Below are 18,768 nucleotides of genomic sequence, written 5' to 3' on the forward strand. Positions count from 1 at the left end.
TTGCGTTAGTTTTCTGAGTCTAGTTGTGCAAGGCTGTGTTTGTTGGCAAAGTATTTAGTTACTATTTATGTTAGATGTTAGTTTTTCCCCTCTATTAACAATTCCTTTGTTGGGCAGGTACACAGTTCGCTCAGACTTTTCTAGACATGATCCCTCTGAACACCTGAAAGCTTATTGCAACTGCAGGTGAGGGTATCTGGAGTTTGTACAGACTGTGTCTCACAGGAACACTGCTGTATAGATTCAAAGAGTCAAGATACTGAGGGAATTTTTTTTTTTAGAAAAGAAATATCTATTCCAACTGTATGAAGTAAAATTACCATTTTATGTTTTAATGTGCCATTGTGCATCTCATAATATAGTAATACATTGTGTATGGGCAATGATGTAATGGTCATAATTAAATTAAACAATGTAATAAGTGGCAAATAAATAATTAACCAAGTAATGACAAAACATATTCAATAGATTTATTTCACTTAAAAAAAAAGCATACAGTATATCGTGTACCGTGCATAGAATCTAGCTTTGGATTGCATTATTCACTGTATTAATTGGAAAGCCTTCATAAAGGGCGTCTGTAACACATTAAGCCTGGGGCATTGAACATTCACATTCGTGAGGTCACTCTCAGGTTATGGTCTGGAAAAGCTCTGTTACAGATTTTGCTTTATAACAGATGTGGACCTGACTGACCACATCTTGTAGGACATATCTATCATAAATTATTACTAATTTCACAGGAACGTTCCATACAAATAGTTTTATTACACCGAAAAAAACAGCAATAAATAGAGATGTTAAAAGCACAAAAACATAATAATAAGACATTACTTACATATAAGACATATATGCTGAGATAACTTGAATGTAAAGTCATTCAGTGTATTTATTATTGCACGCCCAACTGGTAATTGAATTGATTACCTGTTCCTTAGGTATATGCGGTGCATATCATATATTAGATCCTAATCTCATATGTCACAATCTATATTACACCTTAATTTCTTTGGCAACTGTTATATTACATGATAACACTCAGAAGAATAGTAATATATGACAAATAGCACTCAGTACATATGCCCAGCACATGCTAAATTGAGACAACTATAATTGCAAGTAAACACCACCAAATACACTCAAGAGAAAAGCATCCCACTGAAGAAATAAAACCAGAAAGAATTATTTTAGTGTTGTGTTGTGAGTGTAGTGACGAGCTTCATGCCATGCTGTTCTTCACCTTCTCAAATATCTGTCTAACCTTGGCAGTAGGAACACAGCCTTCTCTAACAAATGTGATGATCCCTGCAAAAGGAGAAAAATACATCAGTAATTATCAGACGTCAGATGCATTGTCAGAACATTAAGGATCTCACATAGTCTAAAAAAGTATTTATTCATTTCTTAATGTATTCATTAATGTGATTTATTCTTGCTTGCTTTATTTCTCACTGGTGAGTAGATTATGATAAAAGTATCTAGTGACTAAATAGAATTTACATGTGAAAAATGTAAATGTCAAATTTTTGTGTCAATGTAAAATATCCCTCTTTGTAATTTCATGTTTCACTACCAAACTCACCTTCATCGATTTTCTGGCAGTTGACCACTGTGGAGGGAGCCGTTTCAGCTGAGTTTCCATCACATAAAACTCCCTGTAGCTTGTGACCCAGGCGACTGTTGACAGGAAAGAACACACTTTAAGTCCACAGCGCATCAAGTTTCCATTTCTACCCTGTATGCCAGCAATCAGCCATTTGTAATTCGAACAAGAATGAGTGCTTTAATGTTGAGTCTTTGACAGTGATTATAAAGCGAGGCAGAGAACTTTATGAAAAGTGTCTCCAGGTCGAGCTAATCATGTTTCACTGATATATCACATTGTAAATGGGTGTTATTATCTGTAACAAACATTGCATAATGATCAGTTATGCTTCTCTTATGATAATTACTCTTGGTTATCATCTCATGATAATGACGAAATAATGAAGAACCAAGCCATGGCTCTCTTCAGACGAAGCCCAGTCAGGAGATAAAAACAGGCTATTCTGGCCAGATAGGCTTTAACTAGGAACCCAAGATAAAAGAAAAACTACGCCTCCCATTATTAACTAAAAAGACTACGTCATCACAGAGGGCTGCTGCCAGACTCAATAGAAGGAACATAACAAGTTGATTCATAGCAAGAATAAAACAACATCGTGATTAATGTTTGACAAAGATGTGATTACATGCAAACACAATGGAAGGTAAATACGGACAGAGATAGACAGATAGCTGTTGACACGCTGTTTGATGTTGTCACTTCAGCACAAAGTCATAGGTTCAGCAAGAATGTGAAAGGTCTTACATGCCATAAACCATGGTAACCACTCAGAAGTCAACACCGACAGAGCATTTAGTAAACCATTATAGCTAGGTAGCTTATTAGTGGATAGGTAAAATAGAGCCCAAAAGTAAACATACAACAGTGTTACAGTGTAACTGATAGTGAGTATAGTGTAGGTATGTTGGGTAAATGTATTTATTTTGAAGGTACGTTTTAGGTATAGTATGAACCCTGAAAGTTCACGAGGTACTTACGAGACAACCATGTCGTGGTGGAGGCTGTCGGGCTCCCCACTGGGGTTGGCGGACGTGATGGCGATAGGCCCGGTGAGGGTGCACAGGTGCATGGTCACAGTGTGGTCGGGCACGCGGATCATGATGCTCTCCCTGGTGCCGACCCGGTCATATGCTCCACCCACACCTGAAACAACGGGGTCCATGTGCCATCAGTCAAAAGCCACCACAGAATTTATAACCTATATTTCAAGAAAGCTGAGTTTAGATGTTAGATGTCAGTATATGCAGAATTGTTACAGAGTGCTGATCAAGGTATGTGCTCTTTGTGAATCCTTATGTGAAGGTCTTTGGACTTTCTGAATGTTTACACATTAGATCAATTGGATTAAACTAGGATTAAATTGAATCTTCCAAGCATTCTTTTTATTACACAGCGAAAAAAAATCGCCTCAATTACATTTTTAAAGAATCATATGTAGTTTAGTGAGAGGTCTCTCACCGAGTCTGTAGAGCCAGTCTCCCTTGGCAATGATGCAGCTAATGCCCCCAGGGTAGACGTTCCTCATGAACTCCCAGAGCAGAGGACTGAAGGGCGGCTTGGCTGCGACCAGCTGCTCCACATTAGCAATACAGATGCACACTGGCTTCTCAGATGGCCGGTCCTGAGGAGATGGGGGGGTTGTCATGAGCACTATTGTAATCTTACCACAGTGTCCATGTTCTGATGTCTAGCTCCCACGACTGAATTGGAGTAAATTATTTAATAATCACAGAGCCATAAACGTCTCTTTCCTAAATGGCCCAGACAAATATGCAGGAAGCAAATGTTGAGTGCGCTTTGTATAGTATTCATACATTCTGTAAATACATTCGGTGTCTTACTTTGATGTTGTAAATTCTCTCAATGGCGGCAGGGTTCTTGCATGAAGCGGCCAAAGCGTAGACCGTATCGGTGGGAATTCCACAGACGCCGCCCTCGTCCAGCATTTTGGCGATCTGCATGATCCCGCTCGTCAGACGAGAACTTGGGATGGGACAGGGAGGCTTCGAGGCCGAGGCAGCTTCCTTCTTCTTCTTGTTCTAATGTTGAAAGCCAATGCATGAAGATCTGTCAGATGCTTCAACTGCCTCTTTGATTGATCTAAATGTCTATCAGTAGGTATATGACTTCCTTTGTAAGTCTGGTTTTATTTAGATGTCCTAGAATTAAACCTTAAAATGTCCTGACTGAATAACTGAAAGTGCTCTTGAAGAATAAACCTTCTACTATACCTTGAGCAAAGCTGGTCCCATTGGAATAAGATTTTTGTTGAAGATACAGTTTACAAGAGATGCCAAAGCCCCATACAGACAGATAATAGAAAATATGGCAAGCATGGCAACTGCAAGAGAGAAAAACAAAGATTCAGTCATTCAGTAATCTTGTTTTCTTTCTTTCTTCTCCAAAAACAGTATGTTGACAATCTGCACCACTATAAAAATGTAATCTCAGTGTAAAGTCTGCAACTTACTCTCCAGCCGGTAGGGCAGAGTCCCTAGGGTGGAGAGCAGAAAACACACCAACACGACCTCCATGATGATGGTCAGGGCAAACAGGACCAGATTCCCATATGCAGCTGCAGGCAGACAAAGCACAAATAAACCTCACCATGAATATAAGATCTAGAGTCTTAAGAACACATAAACATACTGTGAGTTTTGGTTTCGGAAGACTTACCCATTAGCATAATGAAGCCATTTACAACCAAAAAGGCCACGGCCCCAGCTGTGAATCCTTGGGCATTTCCAGGGAAGATGTGCAGTAGATGTCCTACACAGCACAACAGAAAAACACATTACAGTTTTGTCAATGTGAGATATAGTTACATTTAAAACATTTAAACAACATTTAAAACTATGACAGACAAATTAGGGTGCATCACCTGCAAACCTGTACCAGGTCCAGGTGGCCCAGACGGCCGCGTAGAAGAACGGAATGACTGAGCCGAAGCGCTTCCCCCCTTGGACCTGCAGGCGGCTGACGAAGACCTGGATGATGGCACCGGGGATGAGGACCCAAGCCACAGTCATGTGCAGGAATGCTGGGGACGGGTCTTGGGCGTGGATGGCCGAGAGGGCAGCGATCCCATTGGTGAAGTAGAAGAGGGCGTCTGGGAGCTGGCAGCGAGTCCTCTCGGAGAACTCCTTCTTCGCCAGGGCGCGAGTGCAGCTGCTGAGGCCGCTAAGCGCCGCCTGCAGCTTGGCAGTGGCAATGGGCTGCGGGCCGACGCGGATGAGCGACTTCTCCGCGATGGAGTTGACGAGGCGGGCGAACGTGCCGTACAACGACACCGCCGTGAAGAGCGAGCACGCCACGCCGAAGAAGTAGTAGTAGCCGTCAAGCGGGATCTGGGAGATGGTGGAGACAGTGAGCAGGAGGAAGAAGAGGTTGTGTAACAGCTCCAGGGTGTCCATATTCAGGCAGACCATGCACAGGACAATGGCTGACGCAACGAAGAACCAGTCGCCCACCATTGCCTGCCGGCCGAATGCTGCCTCTTCCTGCGTGATCATCATGGACACCACAAACTCCTCCCAGGCCTTCACCAGCCAGTAGGTGCAGTGGAGGCCATATTTGGCGGCGTGGTAGGTGTCTTGACGAAGGTACCCGTAGAAGCTGGAGAGCAGCTGTGAGGCCGAGTTGATAGAAATCCACACGGCGCCCACGGCGAAAGAGGGGAAGTAGTGGAAGGCGTAGAAGGCGAAGAGGAACGGCGACACACAGTCGCAGAAGTAGCCCAGCGCCATGGGCTCGGCATACTTGGTGTTCTTCTTCTTCTCCTGGCCCAGGCTCTGCGAGCTGCCGGTGTTGGTCGTCCCCAGGAGGAGCACGTTGAAGAGCGGGTTGCCAAAGCCCTTCAGGATGTAGCGCTGCGCCAGGCCTTTGATGAGGAGGGCGGACGAGCCGTAGATGGCAAAGAGAAGGATGAGGAGCTCCAGGACGCCGGCTACCACTAAGGCCCAGGGGCCGGACATGGTGGCTACCGCCTCGAACACCAGGGTGCCAGTGATGGCCCCGAATACAAAGGGCATGATGTAGTTGACGGTGGCTGAACAGAATGCCAGGATGAAGGAGAGGATGATATAGGGGAGCAGCCCAGCGACGGCTGACTTGGCGACAAAGAACTCGGGTACCTCTAGAGTTAGGTTGGTGTTCATCATGAAGGCCATTTCACTTGTGTTAAAAGTCTCTTCGGTCACTACAGAGGCGTTGGATGTGATATTGGAGATGGGCGTGACAGCACCCTGGAAGATTCGCGTGGCGCCGTAGCTCATCCACAACGCGGCATAGCCGACAAAGGCGGTGCCACCGAGGTGGTCATACTTGCGGAAGGACAGGAAGCCAGCCACAAGCTGGCATAAGCCACCAATCAGGATGAGCTGTACACCTACAGACAGAAAAAGCCAACAAGACTGAATATCATGAGATAACTATCAATACAAAACAAGAATTTCCAGTCCCACCTGAATGGGTAGTATGAAAAAGAAATATGCAATTTCCCAACCCAGACGAGGTCATCATCAGGAATACACACAACGATACTAATATTAATAATTTTATTAATATTTTTAATATATTTAATATGTATTTATATTTAGTATTTGCTGTCAGTGGAAATAGCCATTGCCAAATATCCTCAAAACATTTCTATACAGCAATAAGACGAAGGACCTACATACGCCTATTATGCCATTGGTATAAAAGAAAATGTCTGATATCAAAGACAGAATTCCGTGTGATCACGTCATCAGTACCTGCAAGGATGTCCTCTACTCCCTGTGCCAGGATACCAGTGTGGAAGCCATGGAAGTTCTGCAGAAGCACTAGAAAGGCGCTGATGCCGTTAGATAGAAGCCCAAGAACACCTGGCTCACTATAGAAACTGGCAGGGAATCCATCCGCGCTCGCCATTTGGACGTTTTTTTTTCTTCCTTCCTACATGAGAAGGCAAGTGATAATAAGTTAAATATCAAACCAAATTCCCGTTGAACAAGAGAGTTAACAAAGGAAATGACATTGACAGCCATACAATGATTAATATTAACACGAAAATAAAAATGTACTTCCTCGATTGAATTGTACGCAATAAACGCTAACGTTATTATAAAGTCGTCCCTCAAGTTAAATATTAACCCTGATATTTCTCATTATAGAAGCAACGTCCTTGTTCCGTCTGAAGAATGTTTATCTAGGGTTGCTGGATTAGTCACTAATGGATGTTACATTTTGACTGGAAGGAACTTGGCTTGATACCCTCTCCAAGCACAATTCAAAACAAATGTTCTTCTCTTCAGAGCAGTGTACACAGCATAGAGCGCCCTCTACATGTCAAACAAGAAAGCATCAGTTTCTTAGGCTGGTTCAGTGTCCAGGCATGTTCAGAACCATTATAAATGAAGCCGTTTAATTAATTTCCAATAATTATCAAAATGATGTTGCTGCTGTAAAGGTTTTATTTACTTATTGCAATTCTTGAAGAAAAAAAAGCAGACATGATCATGGTTGATGAAATTGGTTAAGTATTGCAACTGTTAGAACAATTATGGCGAACTCTAACATGACTCATTCCTGTTTTGAAACTTAAATATCCTCACAGGACTTTATTATTCCAGTTGACAGATTTATAAGAAAATTAGTTATTTTGTACAACACTCTGTTTTTATGAATTAAACCTAAATTTGTTTCAGACAGACAAACATTTATTCAGAGTGATGTTAAAAATGGTTAGCCTTCCTGTTGCCTCTTTCCACTTTCTACTTTGACATGCCTCGTCTAACCACCCTGCCTCTCTCTCTCCCTCTCTCTCCACTTATTGCTCTCACTCCATCCCTTTCTCCCTCCTTCTCTCTCTCCTTCCCTCCCCGTCTATCCTTCCCTCTCTCTCTCTCTCTCCCTTTCTTACAGGTGTTATTTTTCAGAGGTTGTTTCCTCTCTGTCAGTCACACAGGTGCAGTGTGCTGCTCCACAGCGGGAGCCACACGAGTGTGTGTCTGTGTGTGTTCTCCTGCCTGACACTCATCTGGTTTGTGACTTGAGATTTCTCGATTCTGCTTACCGTAAATTTAATCTCTAAAAGATCTCTACATACTTTGTTCAGTTTCAGACGACTACAATGCATGTATTTAATTTCAGACAATATTTTATATGTTATGCGAATAGTAATTTCCAATCAAAATGTACCTAATTTGAGTATACTTAATTACTTACTTAATACACAAATAATTTACAAATTATACAACATATTATAAATATCAATCATCAAATTGCATGTATTTTACAGTACATTATCTTATCTTACAATACTGTATCTTATATACAAGCTGCCAGACTTTCATTATTTTATTATGACAAAAAATCCATATTATAGTGATATGCAAAAATATAAAATGTATACATATATGACAACAACTATACTTTGAACATGAACAGATATCTTAACAGACAGGAGAGATTTACCTGATGATGGTGCTGAGTCTCAAGGGTACAGGTCTTGTGAAAGATGCTCTAAGATACAGTGAAAGATGCTCTAAGTTTATAGGAGACGAGATCACATGGAGAGGGAGGAGTTAAACCGGGTTTTGCCTCCCAGAGAAGACTGACCTCATCTTTACAATACGTTTCCGGTGGTAACAAGGACAAATCCCACCCATTAGTGATGGAAAAAAAAAAACGCAAAGCTATTTGGAAGTTCCAGTCTTGAGCCATATCAATAGCCTTTAAGACTCAAGGACTATAAATAAGGGATGGCTTTCAGTTCTAACCTGAAGAGGACCCAAGTCTCAGAGCAGCACATCAACCAGCACTCCAGAGGCACAAGCAGCACTTGCTCAACACTTCAGTCAACACAACAGTCTTACTGAACTTCTACAACAGAACTGACAACATGCTCTCCAAAGTAAAGGTAAGGTACCATACTATCATTAAGGGATGAAAAAAACTTTGAGTTGATGAGTGGACAGGTGTGTGTATATTTTTCTGTGATGACTTACTAGGGGGATTTTCTCTTTTTCTATCATTTCTTTCTGTGATGTACTGTTACCTGTTGCTTTATTCATGAGGGAGGAACAGCAGTACATATCTGTGAGGCAAGGGTGTGTGTTAACAGCTGGTACTGGGAGGCTGTGTAAGGCATGCTGAGCCTCTGGTATTTGTAGCGTATTTGCATTCTTGTGGTCCTTTCCTGGCAAGCTTAGTATTTGGTAAAACTACACTTTCCTTTTTTTTTCCTCTTCTAACTTCTTGTGTCTGCTCATCTGTAGGAAGTGTGACGACGCTGGTAAAACTATGCCGTAGCTATTTTAGTCATGCAGATGAGATACATTACAAAATTAAACAATAGTAACTTCATGTCACAGCAGATCAAATCCCGTTGACACACAGAGGAAAGACGAGTCGCCTAATCTCAAATCTCGAAATCTAAAACACTGGGTCACCGAGTTTTTCCACTCTCACAATCCGACCTCAGGGAACATGATCTGCTGAACAATACTCCTCTATGATGGAGTGTCTGTAGGGAGGAGGAGCTAGAAAATAACCCTTAAGGATGGTTTACATAAACTTGAGAGGTGTGAAAGAGAGGTGTCAGCACATTCTCTGACCAATCCAGATCATGTGTGTTAACTTTCTGTTTCAAAGAGGAAGAGGTATTTGGAGAACCTGTTATGCTGTTGTGTGTGGAATGTACACAGTTATGTTAGTGGTGATGGTAATGTTCCTGTCTGTCCGCAGAAGGCCATCACTCCCCTGTCAGCCATTCGGGGCCTGCACAAGTCAGCTTTGGATGGTAAGATCTCTCTCTCTCTCTCTGACTTTCTCTTTCACACACACACACACACACACACACACACACACACACACACACACACACACACACACACACACACACACACACACTCCCTCTATGTGCCCTTACAAAGGTGCCACCAAATTTCACCTCAGTAAAATTAAGTAATTGACATTTAAACATGTAGGCTAATTAAAACCCCTTTCAGTGCGATGTGCAGTGATAATGGTGAATGAAAAGTTACAGATAACAGATAATAGTTTATGCTATATTTTTGCTTTATTAGACAGAAACTGAACAGAGGAGCAGAGATTGTTTTTTTATAGAGGTTTTATTTACAATGCAGTAAACAATATAATATTTATTGACAGTAATTAAAGTTATAAAACAGCTGTTTAATAAAAAGGGAAAATAGAATTCAAATGAGTGCTTTTTATGAATAAAAAACATGGCGGGCAAGATGCATCGAGAATTGTTTTATAATCGAATCTAATGGTGAGGCCAGTTGAATTTGTACTCACATTGTACTCCAGCCATTCAGGTGTAACTCATCTCAAACTTTTAATCCTTCAACCCCCCCCCCCCCCAACAGTGGTGGAGCGTCCTGCCCCAGAGGACACGGTCACCAGCAGCTTTGGCCGCTTTATCCAGGGGGTGCAGCCTCAGCACCTCTCCCCCACAGTTCTCCAGCGCAGCAAGCGCATGGTGCTGGACAGCCTGGGCGTGGGCCTGATCGGGAGCACCACCGAGGTGTTTCAGCTGGCACTGCAGCACTGCCAGGTAGGTCGCCAAACCAGGTGCAAAGTGTTGGGTTTCATTTGGTGACTGATGGGGTGGGGTGGAGTGGGGGTTGCATAACAGTACTACCACACTGCAGTTTATTTTGGAACTCATGTTTTGTTTTGAGAGATGATATCAACAGTCATGTACTGCCTAGATGAAAAATGATACAAAAACTGCTACCTTTTTCCTTTGAAACAGCAGCATACAATGGTGTGTCATAGTAATAGTAATAGTAGTGACAATAGTTACAATGGCACCTTTGTGTGAACAATTAAATGAGGATATTATTACACTGCAACTGTGAACTCCAGGTATTTCCCATTGTAACTGTAAGTCTGCATAGCAGGTGAATGAAACTATTCCTTTTTGCAAGCATGTTTTCCAGCGCTCATAGAAACACCATGTCTCTTTAGTCTCACTGTTAACATAGAGCCTGGAATTCAAGGCACGGCATTTGAGGGATGGCCACTAGGCTTTATAGAGTACACTCCATTCCAGTGCAGTCTTTAATGTGTGTGTTAGTGTGTGTGTGTGTGTGTGTGTGTGTGTGTGTGTGTATGTGTGTGCTGTCTGCAGCCAAGAACTGTCTCAACTGCTTTTTCCTGTGTGCCTGCAGCCCCAGTCTCGTAGCCAGCAATTGCAGAGCGTCTCTGTCTCTCTCTGTCTCTCTCTGTCTCTCTGTCTCTCTCTTTCTCTCTTTCTCTCTCTCTCCCCCTCCCTCCCTCTCTCTCTCTCTCAAATTCAAAAAGGGCTTTATTAGGATGACTAATACATTACAGGATTGCCAAGGCACAACAAGTGAATGAAGTTTATGTACGTCTCTCTCTCTCTCTCTCCTCAGCACATGTATGCTCCGGATGACATCAGCTCTGTGTACGGCCGCAAGAACACAAGGCTCTCCCCGACCCTGGCAGCCTTCGTTAATGGCGTGGCAGTGAGTGGCACAGTGATTCTCTGCACCTCACACTCACAGGGCACAGGGGCACAGACAGGGCAGGCGTGGGCATTCACCCAGTCCAGTGGACGATTCTTAAATCACTGCCACATTAAGTTCAAATTATTTTCACAGATGTGGCACTGCCAAGCATGCAGCAATGTAATGGCGGTGGTTTGGAGGTGTTTGGCAGGGAAGGATTGTGAATGATTGGTGGGGAAAGAGAGAAATATCCCTCCTGTGAGTCTAATAACAGAGAGGTTATGTGTCACTTGTGAGTTAACGCCCGAGTCAGGAAATATTAGAGATGTTCCCTTGTAATATCTATTTACTGATTCCGAGCATGACGTTCCCTGGGTCTGTTATTAGTCTTGCTCACCCTTTCCTGCGGTCAGGTTCTGGCCTATGGGTGTGTTTTTGTTCACCCTGGGCCAGACAGCCCCAGAACCATATCCTGACCTGTACAATAGCTCCGCCAAGCCTCCCACCAAGTAGAAAAACACATTGGAGGACTCGGGGAACCAGGCTAGCCCAAAATAGGGCTGAGACTTGGGGCAACATTTGGTTTGCCCATTTTTAAGAGCGAGGCCAAGACTAAGAACTGAGGGAGAATGAGGGGGTTTGTTTGAAGTGGCTCTGACTTGTTTCTTTACCCCTCAGTCCCACTCGATGGACTTTGATGACACCTGGCATCCTGCCACCCATCCCTCTGGTGCTGTTCTGCCCGCCCTATTGGCCATCAGCGATATGTTGCCGAGCAACAGCAAGCCAAGCGGTCTGGACTTCCTGTTGGCGTTCAACGTGGGCATCGAGGTCCAGGGCAGGCTGTTGAGGTTCTCCAACGAGGCTCGCAACATCCCAAAAAGGTGAGTTAAGGGGGAACCAATGGGGTCCTTTAGTTCTGTTTTCTGTCCACTAGACACAACATCTTGTTCAGTGTGTGTTTGTTTAGTTAATATACTCTAAATACATATTGGAGAGATTGCGAGATCGCAATAACAGCAGTCTCTGTAAATGAAACCAGAAAAGAAGTGCACTTCTAAATGAACTCAAGAGTGGTTCAGTGTGTGCATGCAAACATATTCCACAACACTGATATTTTCCTGCCACTCCGTGTCCCTGCCTCTCTCTGTCTCACACACACACACACACTAGACCAGTAGGGAGAGGCCATTTGGTCAGTTTTAGCTCCGCTGAGGAAGTTACTAAGAGTTCCTTCAGACGAGTATTTACACAGACCTCTGCAGTTCCGGATGACCATCAGTGACCTCTTTCTCTCCGTCCAAAGGACATGAAATAATCCTAAAGCCTAATCTGTTATTTCCTCTAACACACTCACAAAGGTCCACTCAGTCCTGCACAACTCAGGTTTGTGCCCTGTGTAATTTAGGAAGAGAGGCTCACAAAAACACACCTGTCCTATTTCAAGCATTGGTCTTCCCAGCTGGGACAGTTTGTTTAGCCCATGGTTTTCTGGTGGGTGATTCCAAAACACCTCTCTCACATTGCCCTCCCTTCCCCTTCTTTTCTGTTTCTCTCTCTCTTTCTGTCTCTTCTCTTCTCTTTCCCTGCTCCTCCAGGTTCCATCCTCCCACGGTGGTGGGTACCATGGGCAGCGCCGCGGCCTGTGCCCGCCTGCTTTCTCTCGAGCACACTCAGTGCAGCCACGCCATGGCCATTGCCGCCTCGCTGTCGGGCGCGCCCATGGCTAATGCCGCAACGCAGTCTAAGCCCTTCCACATCGGCAACGCGGCCCGCCTGGGCCTGGAGGCAGCACTGTTGGCCTCTAGAGGCCTGGAGGCCAGCCCTCTGGTGCTGGACGCCGTCCCCGGGGTGTCAGGCTTCAGCGCCTTCTACGAGGACTACGCCCCAAAGGCCCTGCCATTGCCTGACAACGACGAGCCCCACGGCTTCCTGCTGGAGGAGCAGGACATGGGCTTCAAGCGTTTCCCAGCGCACCTGGGGATGCACTGGGTGGCCGATGCGGCTGCCACCGTCCACGAGACCTTGGTGGGGCTGACGGGTGGCCGGGTGGCCCCGGGGGCCGTGCGCGAGGTCCTCCTGCGGATCCCGCTGTCCAAGTACATCAACCGTCCATTCCCGGAGTCGGAGCACCAGGCGCGCCACTCGTTCCAGTTCAACGCCTGCACAGCGCTGCTGGACGGCGAGGTGACGGTGCAGTCTTTCTCCGACGAGGCGATGCAGCGGCCGGACCTGCATGCGCTGCTGGCGCGTGTGCGCGTGGAGCACCCTGCCGACAACCCAGCCAACTTCGACCGCATGTACGCCGAGGTGGTGGTGACGCTGGAGGGCGGCGACGTGCTGCTCGGCCGCTGCGACACCTTCTACGGCCACTGGCGCAACCCGCTGAGCAATGACAGTCTGCGCAAGAAGTTCCGCAGCAACGCCGGCGCCGTGCTCCCCGAGGAGCGGGTCGAGGGGCTCATCCAGGCAGTGGAGCAGCTGGACCGGCTGGGAGACTGCCAGCCTCTCCTCACCCAGATCCAGTGAGCGGCAACTTCCCCATGTCCCACTCCCAGTGTGGGAACCAGAATCTCCAATCCTGGTCATCGGTAGCAGTGTTTTTTTTTTGCACTCCATGGTTTGGTTTGGTTTGTGCTTATGCTGTAAATGTGGCATTTCTGTCTATTGGTTGGTCGGTTTGCTTTACTTTCTCTTCCTCAAAGCAGATCATACAGTGAATCACTTCCTTGAAGCCAAACCCAGATGATCTGTCAGTCCAGTGTGTAGCAATAACAGAAAACACATTACTGAGCATCGCTTTCAGTTTCTCCTTGTCCACTGCATTAATGAATATCGGACAAGACAAAATGAAGACTTTTGTGTGTGCAGCCTGTGAAAATGACTTTTGGTGGTTGGGTGGTTTGACTGATGTTGTTACTGTTGTCATCCTATGAATTGAACTGCAGAGTAAATGTAGCTAAGCTAATGAGAACACTTGATATTTCCTCTTTCGATGTGTCCTTTGGTATAATCATTGACCGGTCTTGAAACTGAATTAAAGGTACTGTACTGTGCAGATGCAAGGTGAATGGGAATGTAAATACAAATCTACTTTGAAGGTCTCTGTAAGTAATTTTCTGCACTTTCTGTTGTCATTGTGAAGTTGGCTTTATCGTTGTTTTATAATTATATACTTTTATTTCAGTCAACATATTTAAATGAATAAATACACAAAAATGATCTCTAAATTTCAACTTGTGTTGTCTGATTCATCTCAATGCTTCATATAAGAAGCGACCACACACATGACATTCCCCACAATCTTAGGGGGCTCATTATGAGGGCTCATTATGGCAAGCTCATGATGATATTCTGAGGAAATAAAAAACTAAGCATTTAGTCATTTGTGGCCACCAAAGTTACACACAGACGGACATAAGCTAAGACATAAGTTACACACAGACGGACATAAGCTAAGACATAAGTTACACACAGACGGACGTAAGCTAAGACATAAGTTACACACAGACGGACGTAAGCTAAGACACAAGTGGAATAAATGTGAGTCTGTCAGACAGAGACATTAACAAAACAACAATAACAAATTCAACACATTTTGTATACCTATATACAGGAACAGATGTTGAATTCCTTGTGCTAATAATCAGGTACATCACACAGTGACCAGATCTTTTAACGTCCAATGCTGTCCAATCCTATATCTACCAATCCACCCCTGATCAGACTTTACTATGTCACTATGTAAAATGACTTACCATTCTATAAAAAATAACCACGACATATAACATCTTCGTAGACTATTTATTTGCAATGAATGAACACATACAAATATCTGTGGACCTTGAAGACAGCTCAGTAACCATAAAGTGGCTCATGGAGATTTCATAGAGTACAATATTCTCCATGACAACTTGCCAGTGCCACTAAGCGTTTACCTGTTTGAAATAAAAATTCAGTTGAAGGCTAAGAAAGACCAATGTCTGCTTTGTTATCAAAGTCAGTTTATTGTGGCACAAACAACACACAGCAACACACACGTGCATTTTAGGTAGCGACACAGGACACACACACACACACACACAGGCCGAGGTCGCAGTGAATTTTTCCTCTGCATTTTCCCATCCTGGACTGTCCTTCCTCCAGGGCAGCCAGGAGCAGTGGGCAGGCTTTAGGCGCCCGGGGACCAAGTCAAGTGATCCGTCCGTCTTGAGCCACCGTGCCACGTATTATTACCTGTTTGATATATATATCAATAGTTGAAGGCTAAGAAAGACCAACGCCTGCTTGGTAATTACCATTACCGTTATTACCAGACAAATGCATGCGTGCCAATTAGGGCATTAAAAACCTCCATTTTTAAAGAATCTATGAAGTTGAAATGTTGCACTCAATTTTTTACTGACAGTTTAATAGGTTTATGTACACTACCGTTCAAAAGTTTGAAGTCCGTCAGAAAATGACACACTATCCAGGAAAACTCTTATTTTGTATCCATCCAAGGTGCACACACTGGGTAGAAATAATGATTTCTGCTTTAATTTTGTGCTTTGAAACATCACTAACATTGAGGAATCATCCATTCCTCTCTGACCAGTTTTTAGATTATAATCAATTTCACAAGTGCTGATACTCCAGATACTAAAGCAGCCCAAAGACGGACAGTTTTATTGAGTTCATAAACAGAAGAAAACATTTTAATTGCAAATGGGGTTTCTCAATATGAATGAGTCTTTTTAACCTGAGGATTCATTAAAATGAAGTGCCATTGAAAAACAGGAGTGGCAATTAAAGTAAATGGGCCTTTTTACGGAAGATATTTTATTCAAAATCAGCCATGTTCAGCTGTAAAAGACTTTTACAACATGAACAGTGTCTACACTACATGTCTAAATAATTTTATGTTGTATGTATGTTGTAGAAAATTGTCTCACAAAAACAAAACTTTAACTGAGCCAAGAGTTTCACACATAATTTCATACATACTCTGTACGCCAATGACTAAATTGATGAGTACTATTATTTGTTTTGACAATATTACGTTTTTTAACATGTGGAATACATTGCACCTGCACTGCTTTTATCTCCTTGCTCTGTCTGTATGTTGCCTGCCTCTGCCCGCCGATGGCGATGATGAAGTGAAGTGATGGTTTGATATGTAGTTACAACAATGGCCGCAGTGCTCGAGCTAGATGAAACTTACTTTACTTACTTTATTTATTCGTTCTCATCTTGCATGATTCAGTCAAATTAATTGAATGCTGTGACAAAATACATTAGTTCATTGTAATAACATCATGTTTTCAAAGAGAAACAAGACTAGTTTGTGTAATTCCAATGTAATGTGGTTTAGTATATTGAACAATCCCCCTTTTCCCTTTTTTTCAGTGCACTTGGGTCTGGTTATACCAGGCTAGTTCGCATAAGCCTTTGTCCCAGATGCGCATGTAGTAGTTAGCAGATATCTGCTATCTGGGCGCAGCGTCATGTAGCGTGCGTCGGCCAAGGTCGCTTATCAATGCCACAGTGTGACACTCCCAGAAAATGATTGTTCTATTCCACTCTTTATCAAAATAAATATTTGAATAGTTCAAATTTACATTACTGACCATTGTCTTATAAGCACTTGTAAGAGTCTTAAATCTGAAATTGATTTAATTAATATCCACACCTAACAGATTAATCTAAATAAAAATGACACTATGGCCTTTTATGATACAATTGTGACCTTTTTGTTTGGCTTTGAAGTCTTTTTACATTACGTCTGAACTCAAGAGAACGGAGATCTCTGAAGTGTTGAAGTCATTAGACATATCAAGGTGAGAGCTCTGCTCAATTAGTCTGTTCCAAGGTAAAACTTTAGTGCTATAGTCTTCTTTATTTAGTCTTAAGCTATACAGTAGAGTGTCTGCATTTGCATGTGGGAGAGATAAAAACAAGTGTTATAAAAATATAAAATACTCCTATCCAGTATATGGTCACACAGTGATTCAGCTTATTCAAGCTTTTTTTAAATGCACAACCAAGAAATCTTGAAATGCAGGCTTGTCTTCTTGGAAGACTTTTTTAAGCAGTGATGTTCTCAACAGGCCTCGTCACGCTGGCAGTCATCCCAACTCGCTACTTCCGAAAATAAACCAATGATGTTTCACCACACCGGCAGTCATCCTAACTGGCCCTGCTCCCCTCGCCAGACATTCCACTGAACACTGAGTCACTGAGGTGATAATAAATCATAAATGATAGGTTAACCAACCATTTTCATCCCACAAATAAAGAGTCAGGCGCTTTTAAAGATCTGGCCAGTGACCCTGAGCTCCATTGAGGAAGTGAGGCCAATCCTGAGCAAGTGACTGATTTTATCGGACTGTGTTGCACTGATGAGATGCAGTTATAGATATATAAACTTGAGAAAAACACTCAACCTATCCGGAATCTGAAAGGAAATAATCCAACCGTGCCTCCTTCCTTGTTCAGATATACTGATTTAAGCCATGAATGGACTTTCGCTCCCATGACGGAATTAGAGCACCTCAAGATCATTACTCCGTCTTATTTGGTTTCCCCAGGATAGGAACCCCTTAAACCAAAAAAATACAAAAATCAACTAGCTAACTGACTAAACTCAAAGCATTTCAAATTCTGATAGACCTATTATTGATATTGGGTAGCCAAATAGTAATAATTGTCAGATTTTATTGGCACACATGACACACGTGCATATATGGAGGCGACACAGGACACACACACACACGCCTGAGGTCGCTGTGAATTTACTCTCTGCGTTTTCCCATCCTGGACCGTCCTTCCTCCAGGAGCAGTGGGCAGCTTTCAAGGGCCCGGGGACCAAGTGAAGTGAACCGTCCATTGGTGAGGGACAGACGGTTCTTTTGCATGTTTTTCTGTTGGGGTTCTTAGTGGAGGAAACCCCTTGTGAACACGGGGAGAACATGCAAACTCCACACAGAAAGGCCTGGGAGATAGCCCATGATGATGAATGCCATCTGGGGATGACCTGGCCCCCAGAGCCAACAGCACTCCATGCGGGCATCGAACCCATGACCTTCTTGCTGTGAGGCGGCAGTGCCAGCACCTGAGCCACCAAGACAAGGAAACTAGTCAGGGAAATGGTGTGAAGATCCTGACTTCCTCGTGAAAACCCCTTGTGTGGAGAGCAAGGACAATAAACAGTAAAAAGTCAAAGTAAAAACTCAGGTCATACGCCCACAACCATGAACACAATAGAGCCTATGTACTGATTAGGACCAGAGCATGCAACAATACGCACAAGCAGTTGGACCATAGAGCTTATGTACGGATTAGGACTAGAGCATGGAACAATACGCACAACCAGTTCGACCATAGAGGCACTTCATGAGAGGCCAATGACAATGACATCTCATAAAATTCTGATAGACCTATTATTGATATTGGGTAGCCAAATAGTAATAATTGTCAGATTTTATTGGCACACATGACACACGTGCAAATATGGAGGCGACACAGGACACACATACACGCCTGAGGTCGCTGTGAATTTACTCTCTGCGTTTTCCCATCCTGGACCGTCCTTCCTCCAGGAGCAGTGGGCAGCTTTCAAGTGCCCGAGACCAAGTGAAGTGAACCGTCCATTGGTGAGGGACAGACGGTTCTTTTGCATGTTTTTCTGTTGGGGTTCTT

At 43.6% G+C, this 18,768-nt stretch overlaps 2 protein-coding genes across 2 annotated transcripts; one reads left to right on the plus strand and one right to left on the minus strand.

Moving 5' to 3' along the window:
• Positions 1-456: 456 nt before the first annotated feature.
• On the minus strand, positions 457-8,105 carry si:ch211-153b23.3. Its single transcript, XM_031587372.1, has 11 exons — positions 8,063-8,105; positions 6,361-6,541; positions 4,488-5,993; positions 4,283-4,375; positions 4,077-4,181; positions 3,838-3,947; positions 3,448-3,645; positions 3,065-3,227; positions 2,584-2,749; positions 1,583-1,677; positions 457-1,305 (listed from the first exon to the last, which is right to left on the minus strand). Exons 2-11 carry the CDS (start codon positions 6,515-6,517, stop codon positions 1,220-1,222), a joined length of 2,679 nt encoding a protein of 892 aa, XP_031443232.1. The 5' UTR covers positions 6,518-6,541; positions 8,063-8,105; the 3' UTR covers positions 457-1,219.
• Positions 8,106-8,361: 256 nt separating this feature from the next.
• Positions 8,362-14,318, plus strand: irg1l (immunoresponsive gene 1, like). Its single transcript, XM_031587373.2, has 6 exons — positions 8,362-8,507; positions 9,335-9,389; positions 9,982-10,169; positions 11,014-11,106; positions 11,767-11,972; positions 12,687-14,318. Exons 1-6 carry the CDS (start codon positions 8,490-8,492, stop codon positions 13,615-13,617), a joined length of 1,491 nt encoding a protein of 496 aa, XP_031443233.1. The 5' UTR covers positions 8,362-8,489; the 3' UTR covers positions 13,618-14,318.
• Positions 14,319-18,768: the final 4,450 nt, after the last annotated feature.

Source organism: Clupea harengus, chromosome 20 (assembly GCF_900700415.2).
Source record: "Clupea harengus chromosome 20, Ch_v2.0.2, whole genome shotgun sequence".
NCBI lineage: Eukaryota > Metazoa > Chordata > Actinopteri > Clupeiformes > Clupeidae > Clupea > Clupea harengus.